General features: G+C 47.8%; 1 protein-coding gene across 5 annotated transcripts in view; it reads right to left on the reverse strand.

Moving 5' to 3' along the window:
• The window catches only part of FRMD5 (FERM domain containing 5), a 296,334-nt gene that overhangs the window by 36,938 nt on the left and 245,423 nt on the right, over positions 1-13,973 (reverse strand). For 3 of the 5 annotated variants that reach the window (XM_040620526.1, XM_040620525.1, XM_040620527.1), the window contains exons 2-4: positions 10,608-10,712; positions 5,889-5,931; positions 5,579-5,657 (exon numbers count right to left, since the gene is read on the reverse strand). In XM_040620526.1, the coding sequence (XP_040476460.1) occupies positions 5,579-5,657; positions 5,889-5,931; positions 10,608-10,712 (227 nt within the window). Of the gene's footprint in view, positions 1-5,578; positions 5,658-5,888; positions 5,932-10,607; positions 10,713-13,973 lie in introns of those variants that run through there. The other 2 variants (XM_040620528.1, XM_008702144.2) reach the window with 2 other exon arrangements.

Below are 13,973 nucleotides of genomic sequence, written 5' to 3' on the forward strand. Positions count from 1 at the left end.
AGCCACTTTGGAAAACAGTGTGGAAGTCCCTTAAAAAGTTAAAAATTGAGCTACCCTATGATCCAGCAATTGCACTACTGGGTATTTACCCCAAAGATACAGATGTAGTGAAGAGAAGGGCCATATGCACCCCAATGTTCATAGTAGCATTGTCCACAATAGCTAAATTGTGGAAGGAGCTGAGATGTCCTTCAACAGATGACTGGATTAAGAAGATGTGGTCCATATGTACAATGGAATATTACTCAGCCATCAGAAAGAACGATTACCCAATATTTGCAGCAACATGGATGGGACTGGAGGTGATTATGCTAAGTGAAATAAGTCAAGGAGAGAAAGACAATTATCATATGGTTTCACTCATTTATGGAACATAAGAAATAGAAGATTGGTAGGAAAAGGAAGGGAAGAATGAAGGGGGGGTAAACAGAAGGGGGAATGAACCATGAGAGACTGTGGACTCGGAAACAAACTAAGGGCTTCAAGGGGGAGGTGGGTGGAGGATTGGGATAGGCTGGTGATGGGTATTAAGAAGGGCACATATTGCATGGTGCACTGGGTGTTATACGCAACTAATGAATCATGGAACATTACATCAAAAACTAAGGATATACCATATGGTAACTAACATAACAAAATAAAAATTATTATAAAAAAAGACAAGAAGTGAGCTCATGAAAGAATCAACCATCAGCTTCAGAGGACAGAGCTATACTAGGGGTTCCCCTCCCTTTTCTGTCACGGTGGCTTTCATCAAGCTTCTTGTTTTGTTCATTGAAGGAGGTAACCAATGAGTCGGTATTGTTGGACATGAGAATATATCCCACGTGACTCATAGCATGCCTAGACCTATTCTCAAGAGAACATGGCATATTCTCCCCTGCCACACATGGACCTAAGGAAGACTATCTTGCCTGAGACACCGCCACTAGGGCCACTTTGCTACCAGGGAAGAGATTAGCCTGCCGGGGCCACCCAACCTAGCCAGCTCCTCATAAGCAGGCTAGTTGGGTTACCCAATCTCAGAGCCTCAGAATAGCAGTTACAGAGCCTAATTCTCTCACACGTGAGGCAACAGAAGTCTAGACATGTAGAGTGACTTGTCTGAGGTGATACAGTAATCAGAATCAAGGAAGGCCTCCTGACTCAGCACCTGATGATTTTTCTACCTCCATAGTAATTCAATTAGTTATTAGAGAAAGAGGGTCCTAAATGAAGAGAACTCTGTCATTGGAGAGAAATTCTCATGGGAACCAAAGAAGAAATCAGCCTTAGAACAGATTTAAGACAACAAGCTTATCCTTAGGACACTTTGGGTAAACTTGGCCTATCTTTTCCTGGCCTCATCTCCATTTTTGTTTAATGCCAACGTTGTCCTTAATTAATGGAGGTGTGAATTGGGACTATCCGAAGGCAGAGTAAGTGAAAACCTAAAAAGACAGCCAAGGAAAACCTGTCTTTGTGACATGTGCATCTCTCCAAGGTATTGGCTGTGGCACTGTGCTTTTGATACAGAGGGTGGAGATGATTCCACAGATGGTTCCAGAATTAAAGCTTCTGACCTCTGGAAAGAACTGGCATTTCCTGAAGAGTTCTTACTTTGGCCCTGACTTTCCTTCATCAGATTCTTTGTCCCTGGCTTCCTCTATAATCTTATAAGGAGACCTGCAGTCAGAGATTTTTTTTTTTAATTTACTTTTAATACTCTAGAGAGCCTGTACGTCTTGTGCTTAGCTCACCTACTCACCCTCCCTTCCTCCCATCCATCATCCATCCATCCATCCATCCATCCATCCACATCCATCCATCCATCCATCCATCCATCTCCATCCATCCATCCATCTCCATCCATCCATCCATCCATCCATCTCCATCCATCTCCATCCATCCATCCATCCATCCATCCATCCATCCATCCATCCAGGTCTGAGCACTTACATGTGCCAGGCTCTGCCAAGGGTGCTGGGAGTACAGAAGGAACAAAACAGAATCCCCACTCTTACGGAGCTTACATTCCAGTGGGGAGAGACAGACGGCAAAACAATAACAAAATAATAATGATTTACTGAATGCATGTTGTGAGCCACACATTGTACTGAGATTGTTGCTTGCCTTGTAGCACAGCTAAAGAACAACCTGGAATTTGAACCCAGATCTTTTCGATACCTTTGTCCGGGGTCGGCAAACTATGACCTGCCTCCAGAGTTTCCAGTGAAATAAAGCAAGATTTTATTGGAACGCAGCCATACACATTCATTTAGGTATTGTCTCTGGCTGCGTTCGCACTGCAAAGGCAGAACCGAGTCGTTGTGACAGAGACCATATGGTGCACAAAGTCTAAAATACTTACTCTCTGGCCTTTTATAGAAAACACTTGCCAGACCATCTTAGCCTGAGGTAGGATCAAGTGATGTTCATCGAAGCAATTTATGACCTATGAGCTCCATTCATTCTCACGTATATCCATTCATTCTATTAATATTTTTTGTGAGCACCCTCACTCAGGCATGTGTCAGGCAGTTTGTTTCCTTAGAAGGTGGGGCCCCATTTGCACTCAGTTCCCTTCTACTACTTGATCTTTCCACAGCGTTCATACACCTGCGGTCCCTGTTAAATGCTAAATCTGGTGCCTAATCCCCATTTTCTCTGCCTTGTCTCTAGCTCAGACAAGAAAATCTATTTATTACTTTAAAAAATGACAAAAGAGATTAATCAGGATTTGGCAACTAAATTTATCATCTGGGAAGAGTCCAAGAGATAAATGAAGCACAGTTCTTTACTCCCTATTTCATCCCCTCCTCTCAGTCTGGCTTTATGGGAATAGCTGAGACGGCATTGAAATTTAGGACCAATATTGCTAGGAAAAAACACACTGACAGCTAAATTAGTTTGGCAGGGAGGTGGCATGGAGGGCTCTAAGCCAGGAATGAATTATGGGTATTGAGTGAGCCTGGGGCAGGTACCGGCTCTCTGAAGATGGGCAGGGACGTGAAAGAGGAGACTCGGCTAATTCCAAGGCCTCCACAGAATGCCTCGGAGGGGAGTCATGAAGACTCCAAATCAGGCCCAGTCACCCGGCGCTTCACACCCCCAACAATGCTTGGGAAATGCATTCTAGGGAAGGCAGGCTGGTGAGGTGGAGAGCAAGGGGACAACAGTCGAGGATGCTCAGCACAGACATGGGCAGAAGGGGGAGGAGCTCACACCCTTGTCAGTGCCTTTGAAGCTTGCTGACTCAGACAGAGGCCTGGCCATGGTCCTCATGCTGCACCACCAGGACTTGGATAACTGATGACCTGGGACGGCTTTTTCTCTGAGTCCTCAAAAGTTAGTTTCTTAAGTGGTAGGACTCTAGCTGGTGGGGGAAAAGGACAGCTGGAGTGGGAAGTATCAGAAAAGAAGCACCTTTTCCCCTCAACAAAAGAGAGAAGCCAGAGCTCACTGTACGTGTGCCCCATGTGGAGACCTTGGGGGTCCACGGACCATATAATCCATCTGGCGACCTCTGCTCAGCGCAAGGCTTGCCGGGGGGTGTATCACAAAGTCCAAGACTCTAGTGTAGCGGTCAGTTCTCCCAACAATTACGCGCTAGCTGTTCCTCTCCTCATTTTATAAATAAGGGATCTGAAGGTCAGACAGGTTAAATATCTTATGTCCGAGGCCACGGAGCCGAGAACTGACAGAAATAGGAGCTGAGCTTGTCTATGCAGCTTTTTGATAGGAGAGTGTGTACATTAGTATCCTGTAGTAACATTTGATTTAGAAAATTGTATTGTTAAGCTCCTCCTAAGGGCCAAGATAACCATGTATTTTTGCCCTTTAATCAAATCAGAAAGCCATGTCTGCTGTGCTCTCACTGGCCACTCACTGAGTTGTTAGAGTCACCTCTGTCATCCTCACTATCGGCTGAGTGAGGTGGAGACCAGGCGATCCTGAGGTGTGGTGTTGGGAGGCAAGGTGCTAGGTTCTCAAGAAAGAGGTGTTAAATGTGCCCAGACACATGGACAGGAGGGTGGCCTTCTGGGTCTGCCCTGGCATCATCACCTCTGTTGGCAGGGAGGCGGGTGGGGGGAGAGGGACAGGCTCAGAGTGAGGCAAGTACTCTGAAGGTCCTGAGCAGGGCGGGCTAGCGCTCCTACAACTGCAGGGCTGCTCCTGTAACTGGACGGGCTTGGTTTTCAGAAGCAACATGGGAGCCCCATGCACTTCCTGGTGGGTGAGCAGAGCCTGCGGTTTCTGTGGCCAGTGAGGGGCACGAACACACTCGCCGCCTCAGTACTTCAAAGGTGGTGAGTGTACACTGCCTGAGCATCCCAAAGAAACGACCTTCCTCATCCTTCTGGCTGCGCTGCAAGAGTCCCCCCAGCCTCCCCTGGGGCCCGTGTGAAGACCCCACTTTTCCTTCCTGTCCCACTTCTTAGCTTCCTTTGCACTACATAGCCCTGTTTCTTGCCCTCTTCTCTCCCCACTTCCTCTTTTTCCTTCTCAGAGAAACTTTAGCTCCTTTTATCTGACAAAGCTAGTGGCACGGTTTTCAGAACAGGAAGTGAACATAAGTCCATATTCCTTCTTCCTCCCTTCTTCCCTCTTTCCTTTCTCTGGAATTCTCCCAAGCAGTTCAGGATCTGGAAGTAGATTGCAAAGACTTAGAGGTCAGAGTCTACATAACTGGCCACGGCCTCACCCAGTCTCGGCAGTCTTCAAGGTTTGGGGGGAAGCGGAGAGCTGGCAGCGCTGTCTCTTCCTCAGCTCTAGGGTTCCCTGGCATCACCTCTTGCTCTAGGGCCCCACCCTCTCCGAGGCCACGCCAATATTCTGCTAATGTCAGAATTAGATATTTCTAATATAAAAATTAAGGATCTCTGTTACGGAGCATTGCTGAATCTCTGAGGCAAGACTTTTAGAGTGAATTTGGCTCATATATACAGAACCTTGGTGAAGCTTTGAAGCGCCTATCCTTTGACCCTCTTGTAGGATGATGTGGGCAACAGAAGTTCTTTCTCATCCTCAAGTGCTGCTGGATGAGACAGGATTCATTCCATGCGGCTGTCTGCCCGCCACAGAACATGATCCCCACAATGAAGAGTTCATCACGGACCTCATCCATCTGCACACTGGAGTTTATCCACTTGGATTTAAAATCTTCAGTATTTCCCAGCTTATTTTGCAGTATGCTGCTTTGGCATTTCCCAAGTACATTAGGCCACTGGAGTCTATTTCAAGCACCCCCCCCCAAAAGCAACCCACCCTCTCTAAAAACATCCATGGTGGCCACATCCTTGGTAAAAGAAAAAAATGTTTTGATTAATTAATTACTCCAGGTCCCTTTGTAGATGACTAGTTTAAATGAAGTATTCATACCCCTTGACGGAAAGAAGCTCACTCTATTCCAGTTCTATTGAGGGGGTGAGCAAAGAAAGCATGTGGAAATGAAATACAGAAGAAGTAAGGTTATATTTAGGAAGATTCTTTCCTTATAAGAGTGAGAAGCTTCCAAAATAGAGGATCCAAGAGGCTCCAGTCCCTCTGTCCTATCCTCTCCCACAGGTCTTCGTGGCTGAGGGAAGTTCAGCCTTACCTGGTTATCTCTTCTTTCAGGGCCGCAGGGTCTGCGGGGTAGAACTTCACACGGAAACACATGGTGAACGGAGGCTGGGCTGCAGAGACAAGGTGAGCCTGTCTCAGGAAAGACCCTTCCCAGAGGATGACTGGGCATCCCTCCCCACTGGGAAGCACGGGCTTCTGAACCATCGTAAGAAAATCCTCATGGGTTTAGGACCAACTTACACAGGAACGCTGGACAATTACCAAGACTTACTAAAAGTGGGAGTTTCCATCCCACCCTCCCCAGGGGTGAGGCTTCCCACCTTTACATGAAGAATACTTACATCTCAACTGCTTCACCACAGACTTTGTAAACTCCAACCAATGCTGAAACAGAGAACACAGAACAAGAAAACCCTAATGAGAAGCAGTGTCAACTATAACTTGTTTTACCCTATTTAAATAGCTGGACAGATTGTAGCCCAGGGTGAAAACAGCCCCAAAGCTTGTGATATGCAGGCTCGGAGAGTAGAGAGTGGTAGGATTTTTTGAAGTAAGCTCCCCATGGAACCAGCTGCGAAGGGGGAAGAGTTCCAGCTTCAGATGCCATTTCTGGGCTTCCCTGGCAACGCTGCCTTCCAAAGTAGGGTGCCAAAGTTCTGAGCCATATTTCTGGCATACCAGTAGGCACAAGCGAATGCACGCATGTATAATGGGGACAAAGCCCCGCCTGTCTTGAGCAGGGTAACACTGACTTTAGTGGGTCGTGTGTGTTCGTGTTATGTGCCAGCTATTTTTTCGGCAGGGGTGGGCAGTGAGGACAGAGGCTATTGGTCGTGGCTCTCGAAAGTATTAACAGGTGGAATTTCATCAATGGTGGGAAGGGAGGGATGGCTGGTGCATATCTTCATTTGAACAGCATTTGCCAACCCTTGTGTTAGGGCATACATACTCTGATTCCTTGGCATCCAAGGATGTTTAAAGTCTCAGTCTCATAAGATAACTAACCACAACTAATGTGTAGGATAGTATCGTTTTTCCCTTGGATTTTCGTAGAGGCAGGATATCGTAGCAATGCCTTTTTTCCCCATGGTACTTATGTTTGCGGGAAGGAAGCAACGAGATCATTCTATAACTGTTTCCCAGTTCTACACGAATGCTTTATAAAATGCATTATTGATGTTTGTTGCTTTTATGCTAATCAGGAAATGTGACAGTTTGCAGAGAGCTACCACTGCTGTTACTTGGGATTTGATTATCTGGAAATAGACTGAAACCATTAGCCATAAGCTCTGTGAAGGCAGAAAACTGTACCAGCCACCAGTGCCTAGAAGAGTGTTCAAGATGCAGCTGACAAACGGACGAAGGAAGCAGGTCCATGCTGGGTCCACATCTCCCTCTTTTCTGGCTACTTCCATTTAGTGTAACATCTTGGCAGAACCCTCCCTCTGGCAGGAAAGCAGCCAGGACCGTGCAGACAGCATCCTGGCCTCCCGCGATTCCCAGCTCTCACCTTCTGGGCTGGGCCGTGGGTCATGCAGTTAATGGACCCACTAAGAGCCAGTTCCTCCGTCAGCTCCACATGGATAATCTGGGCTGACATTCTGCTCTCTTGCTTCCTCTGATCTGAGTTCCCACGAGGCTGGCAACTCATTATAGCCACTCAATGTGGTTAAGAGGTCCTTCTCACATTACACGGCCCACCGCAGCTTGGCTTCACAGGGAAGCAAAGGCAAGAGATGAAATTGCACGGAAACAACTGCGGTTCGAGGCTGAGCCTGTGAAGGCAGAGGAGGTCTGTCTGATGGGAGCACTTGGGAACTGTGTACAGCGAGAACACAGCGAGTGTCTGGGGCTCAGTAAACAGAATGCCCCCAGGCACCTGACTGATAGATTAAAATAAATAAACAACGGAAGACGGAAACTACTAGGAAAGACTGAGATGTACTCTCAGCAGAGGGCAGGTGGAGCTGAATGACGAAAAGGCTATGCCCCTTGGCCAAGGCTGAAGAGGACTTCCGTCTACACTGCAGTGAGAGCTCAAGGAGGAGATAGGAGAGGGGTGGGAGGGGAGGGGAAAGCTGTCACAGCTTGTCCAAGAGATTTTAAGGGTCTGGTAGAGAAATTAAGAGAAATCAGGATCCCAAAAAGACAGCGATGGCCAGAGTTACCTTTAGCAGCGGTCTGGCTAAATCTGGGTCCCACAATCACTAGCAAACTGATAACATGAGACTGGGAAGGAAGGGTCAGGAGAAGAGAAAAGAAGGTTTGGAGAGGGGAGTTTCTACCTGTATTTGGGTCCTTGGGCCAATGTGGCACAATCTGGAGGCTCTGGAGGCTGGAAAGGGTGCCTCCACTTTGAAGGGAGAGGCTGAAAGCAAGCTGGGGCCCTGGACCTGAGCCAGCAACAGGGGAGAGGGGGAGTGAGGGCAGCTCCTCCAAGAGGGACCAGGAGAGTTCCCAGACCCCATGGGACCTGTGTAGAGCAGGCAGTGAGGGGATGGATGTGAGCTTGGGTTCTGGTGCCCCAGGAGAGAAGGTTTCTTTTAGGACCTCACAACCTAAGGGAGCGGGGAGCTTACCCCCTCCATCTCCACCACGAGTCATCAGATCTAGGGTGACTATTTCCCCACAACTCTCAAGCACCATTTCAAACCTCTCTGCTCTCCTTAACCCGGTACAGTCACACAACTTCAGAAACTATCAGGTATGAATTCAGCATGGAACCTTAGAAACCACACAGACCCTGACGTCAGACAGCTCTGAGCTGGAGACTGGCAGTGCCACATGTCTTGGGTAAGTTACTACTTAACCTGAGATCTTATTTCCTCATCCAGAGAATGGCTATTTGACTTATGGATACTCGTCTCATTTGTGTAAGGATTAAAGAACACATGTGAAGCTCTCAGCTTTGTGTCTGATACAACTCAGTGCTCCATACACACCGGCTGCGAGGCCGAGGCTCGTGCTCATGCAGAGCCCAGCACACAGCAGCCACTCCATACCTGTTTATTGCTCCTTTCCCTCATTTCTTTGTATTTCTCTATCTCCTTCTGCTTTTGATCTTCATCCCCCCCATGTACTCTCTTACTCTCCTCAAGCACCTTTTGACCTAACTAGAAAATAATGAGGATATGTTTTGTCTTTTTTTTCTCCATAAGCCACTGTCTTCAGAAGATGAAGAGAACTTGGGGTCACTGGCCTTCCTTCTTAAGAAGAAACAGCTCTGACCAAAAAAATACACAACAAGAAACCCCCTTGTAAAAGCAGTCCATCATTGTATAGTGAATGGACACCTACAGCATGTGGGGACATGTAGCTTCCTGGTATCATGGCCCTTTTGGGGTCTTATACTATGTTCCAGAGCTAAGGACAGTACTTATGTAAAGACAGTGGAGCCTTCATAGGGCAAGGGGCTGACCTTGACACTACTTCCTAAACAGTGGTGATACTCAAAATTCTGCTGAGCCAGGAGGACCCAAATATGTCAGTGAAGGAGGCAGGGCTTGTCAAAAGAAAGGGATACAGTCCTTTGGATTCTTTCTCTAAGTTAAAGTGTTCAGCATAAAACTGTAAGTGGGAGCTGGTGACACAGTGGCTCAGAGCATCAAAGAACAAAACAGCACTTGACTCTGGCATGTTGAGGGGCACATCCATTCATTCATTATTTGTGGTCCTGGGCATTGCTGGGGGGCTGTGCCTTCTGGGGCTCCGAGGCCCAGGGACAACATAGATGGAGCCCATATTTGGAGCTGTGAAGAAAATCAGTGGACCCATGAAAGGGGGACCCTTTGGGATTTCTGCTGATAATGTATTTGGAGGATGGTAGACCACAGTGGGGGGTAGGCAGGGGTATAGGGAAGGGAGACACAGGCCCAAACATTCTGCATACTTTCCCACTTCAGTGGGGGCACCAGAAGATGCAGCCCCACAGAAAGGAAAGGGCTGATGAACAGAAGTTCTAGAAGTGCAGGTGTCTGCTGGCGGAGCAGCTGGGCAAGTGGAGGGGGAAATTTTGGCATTATACACCATGAACTCACCCCTTCATCATTCCTTCAGCAAATATTTACTGAATGTCCACTACATTCTAGGCCCTGTGTTGTTCTATGGGAGGTAGTGCTGAATGAGAGAAAGCGCATGCACTCTGGAAACTTCTGTTTTTGCCCAGAACACAGGTAATCCAACAGGCAACCACAACACGGTGTAGAAAGTGCTACAAGATGGGTGGTACAGGGTGCGTGGGGCACACAGGAGGGGCCCCTCATTCACACTGGGGGTGGGGGAAGAATCCCTGGAAGAAGTGGAAGTCTAAGCTGAGACATTACATGTGAGAAGGAGTCAGCTAGAAGCAAAGCGTGGAGTGTGGAGAAGCGAGGAAAGGGAGAAGAAATGTTCTGGGCAGGGGGACTGTACAGGTGGAGGCTCCGGAAAGACAGAAGGATGACATCCAGAGAGCCACAGCAGGGAGGAGACAGGTCAGGGGAGCTGGAGCTGAGAGGGAGGCTGGGGCCTGGGGGTGATGGACCTGTTCTCATCCCTGTCCGGAAGGAACCCTGTGTCTGCAGAGCCAGCCGTGTTGTGTAGAGCAGAATGAGAACTGCAGCATTTGCAAGGTGCTCAGAGGCCCATGTCAGTTCGGCTCTATCTCTGTCCTGCCCAAACTGGGGTGGTGTAGTTACTTCCGGTAAGGCCCTTCCGACCAGAACTGTGTGGTTCAGCTCATTTACTAGAATGAAGGCGGGAGAGGCTCAGCCTGTGACCGGTGCTCGAAGACCGTAAGACCAGCCCAGCTGCTCTGCCTCCAACTGGACAGCTTTGGGCAGATCACGTCAGCCCTTTAGGCTTCCACCTCAGTATCTGTGAAACGATGGGCCACGCTAGCTGAGCTCTGCTGAGGTGGCTTCCAGATCTCATAACATGATCTGAAAAGGTGACACCCAACTGTAGGGCCCGGGTGGTCTCTGATCCCTGAGGCTAGACTCAAGACAGTTGGCAGTGGCAGTTCAAGGATTCAGACTACTGACCAAACTTCTCCTCCCTTTGTGCTTCGAATATTGACTTACCCGCTGCTTATCTGGGTCCACAAAGCGGATCCCAAAGTAGTCTTTCTCAAGAAGGTTCAGGTGGTGGCAAAGAAGATCAAACAGGTACTGGCCTTTGGCATCTCTCTGCAAAGCAAGCAAGCTCCATTGAGAAATGATAGGGCTTCTTCAGTGTAACATTGTTTGTCATTAAAAATCATTTAGGGCTGGCGGGGGGGGCGGGGCCGGGGTGGCTCAGTTGGTTAAGCATTTGCCTTTGGCTCAGGTCATAATCTAAGGCCACGGGATCGAGCCCTCCATCGGGCTCCTTGTTCAGCGGGGAGCCTGCTTCTCCCTCTCTCTCTACCCCTCCCCTGCCCCTGCTCATGGTCTTGCTCTCCTCAAATAAATATATAAAATATTTTAAAAAAATCATTTAGGGGTGCCTGGCTGGCTTAGTTGGTAGAGCATGAGACTCTTGATCTCAGGGTCGTGAGTTCAAGCCCCATGCGGGGCCTAGAGATTAATTTAAAAAAATCAACTGTAAGTTGGATGAGGATATGGAAAGGGAACGTGTCTGTAACTATGTCCTCCATATTGTGATGCATTAGACAGTCTCTTGAGTTCCAAGGCTTTTTGCACCTGGAAGGAGCCCAAGAACCCTTCATTCCACAAAGATGTCAGAGGAGAGTCAGGTAAGCCCAGTTCCAACCCCAAATGCATGAAGCTCTCCTGAACTCGCGGGAGCAGGGCAAGTCAGTGTGCGATACACTGAGTCCAGCTGGCCCTGCCTCTAACATAGATCCTGAATCCACCCACTTGTCTCCATCCCATGGTCAAGCCACCACCATCTCTCAACACCCTCTCTCCACACAGCAAACAAGGTGACCACAATTTCGACATAGGACCTTTTTTCCTGAATATGTAACACAGGCATACTAATATATTCAAATGTACAAAAGGATACACTATGAAGACTAGGTCTCACTTCCACCCTGGTCACCCTGTGCCTCAGTTCCCCTCCCCAGAAGCACCATGACCAGCTTCTTGTGTACTCTTAATGTGGGATTCTATACATGGGCAAGCCTATATACATATACATCACTTTTTAAGATATAGGGGCAGCATATTTTATGCTGTATTCTATTTCTTGTTTGTTTGTTTTTCCTACTGAGGGTATCTTGTGAATCTTCTGGCAGTACATACAGACATGCCTCACGGTTTTTAACTACTGCAGACCACTGGGATGAGCCCACATGTACTTACCCAGTTCCCTATTCATGGAATTTGCTTCTAATCTGCTATTACAAACAATGTGGCGTTGAGCACACAGTGATCTTTAATTAGGTTTCCACTCTTGCCTAACACTGTCAGTGGCTTCCCGTTGCTCTCAGAATAGAATCTAAGCTCTGACCACAGCCTCCAAGGCTCTAACACCCTAGCTAGTGCCTCCCATGCACTCCTCCCGAATCATTCTCCTCACTGCTCCCTCGCCACGGCTTCTCTCGCTGATGCTCCAAGGCCTTCCACCGCTGTGTCTCTGCACGCCCTCTGCCTGGACTGCCCTTCCTCCAGCTCTTCCAGTGGCCACTCCTTCTCTCGAGGTCTCAGCTCAAATGTCCCCTCTGCAGGTCTTTCCCCTACAGAAGGGCCCTTCCCAATTAGGATCTCATTTATCCTGTTTATTCCCTTCATGGGACTTACAACAATCTGTCATTATCTTGTTGATTTGTTTACTTGTTTATTTACTGTCTGCTCCCTTTCCAGGCTGTAAGTTTCATGAAGGCGGGAGCCCTCCCCCAGAGCTTAGCACAGGGCCTGGCATGTGTTAGCTGGGTGCTCAACAATTATTCACCGAATAAGTGAACAAATGAATAAACAGAAGGTAGAGGGCTGGCTAAAAGTTTTCATAAATTAGGAAATTAGGCCATTTCTAAACCTTTAACTTCTCCTTCAGGGACCTGCGTCCGTATCTGGGATGAGCTGGGAGGAGTGACTTGCAGGAAACTGTCAGAATATCTGGAGCTCTGCAAGACAGCAATCTCTAGGCCTGTCCCCAGTGGTCTCTGCAGCTCAGCGGAGACGATCATCTCTGGGGGGGACTGTGTCTCATTTTGCATCCAAAATCAAGGCTGACTTATAAAATTCGAAGTATCTCACCTGTGTGAAGGCCCAAGGACCTAGTACTGCTCCAAGAATGGGCAGACATTTAAGACTTCCATGGAAGGTTTACACCTCAGCTCTTCCCCTTCTGCCAGCTCACCCTGTACTCCAAGGAGAACTAGGGCAGGCTATCCAATCTCTCAGCAAACATCTTAAGAAACTTGTCCTTGCAGGACTGGAAGGATGATTGAGTCAACAGCTCAAATATGGAAGGCAGTGCGACGTGTGCACCTCCCTGCCTCTTCTGCTGGCCCCATGCTTCCTCTTAACACAAGCCCAAGGCAGCTGCCCCAGTTCTTACACTCTCTGATCTCCCATCAGAAAGAGCTACTCTCAGGACAGACTTGTGAAGAATCATGCTGGGACTTCGCAGTGGGTTACCAACCAGGTTTTTCGAAAGACTCCATCAACAACTGTCTTTTTGGGCAGGGACTGCCACCTATTTCCTCACTGATACCCCAGAGTGTGGGAAGAACTTAAACTCCTTTTTAAGGTTCTTCTGGGAGCAGAGGAAATATGTTTAACTCTATCCCAAGCAACATGTCCTGTACTATTATCTCTCCCAGAGCAACTGGAATGGAATATTAAGAAACAGTTGCGTATCGTGAATATTTTTCTCCAAAAATTTTACTTTGCATCAAGATGGCTACTTCATGGTGATCAACTGCGTTGCGTTGTAAGTACTTCACTTCCCCCCCTACAACCACCATATCACCAGGAGCCTGGGGCAGCCATGGCGAAAATGTGCTTGTGTGATAGAAATCACAAGAACTTTCTATGAGAATCATGTCTTCCATGAAAATAACTCATCTTTTCCCAGCAGGAACCGGGAACTTGAATACACTCGTAGGGACCTTAGCTGGTGAGAACTTTATATTCAGTGGATCCAAACTCAGAGTTCTCGCACTTCACAGGAAAAAAAAGCAAGCATGGCTTTTCTCATCAGGTAGTTATGAAAAAAAAATCCCGTTATACTCCTCTTATATAAGTAGAAAAGGATCTTTTTCTTGCTACTTTTCAGCATCTGGTGAAACTCCTGCTCCCTGCCATGAAGTCATAGTTCCCTCAGGCTCCATTTACCGTTGGTAGATGCATGGTTTTGAGTTACAAGGCTCTTAGGAAGACTAACGAAGAGAAGCTGTTTCTCTGAGGCTGGAGGGTGGGAGGTGAGGGGAGTGGGAAGAGAGGTAGGAACAGAGTCCCTCCATATGGCAGAAGTCCACCAAGTTTAAATTCCCAGCAGAA

Source organism: Ursus maritimus, unplaced genomic scaffold (assembly GCF_017311325.1).
Source record: "Ursus maritimus isolate PB19 unplaced genomic scaffold, ASM1731132v1 scaffold_35, whole genome shotgun sequence".
Taxonomy (NCBI): domain Eukaryota; kingdom Metazoa; phylum Chordata; class Mammalia; order Carnivora; family Ursidae; genus Ursus; species Ursus maritimus.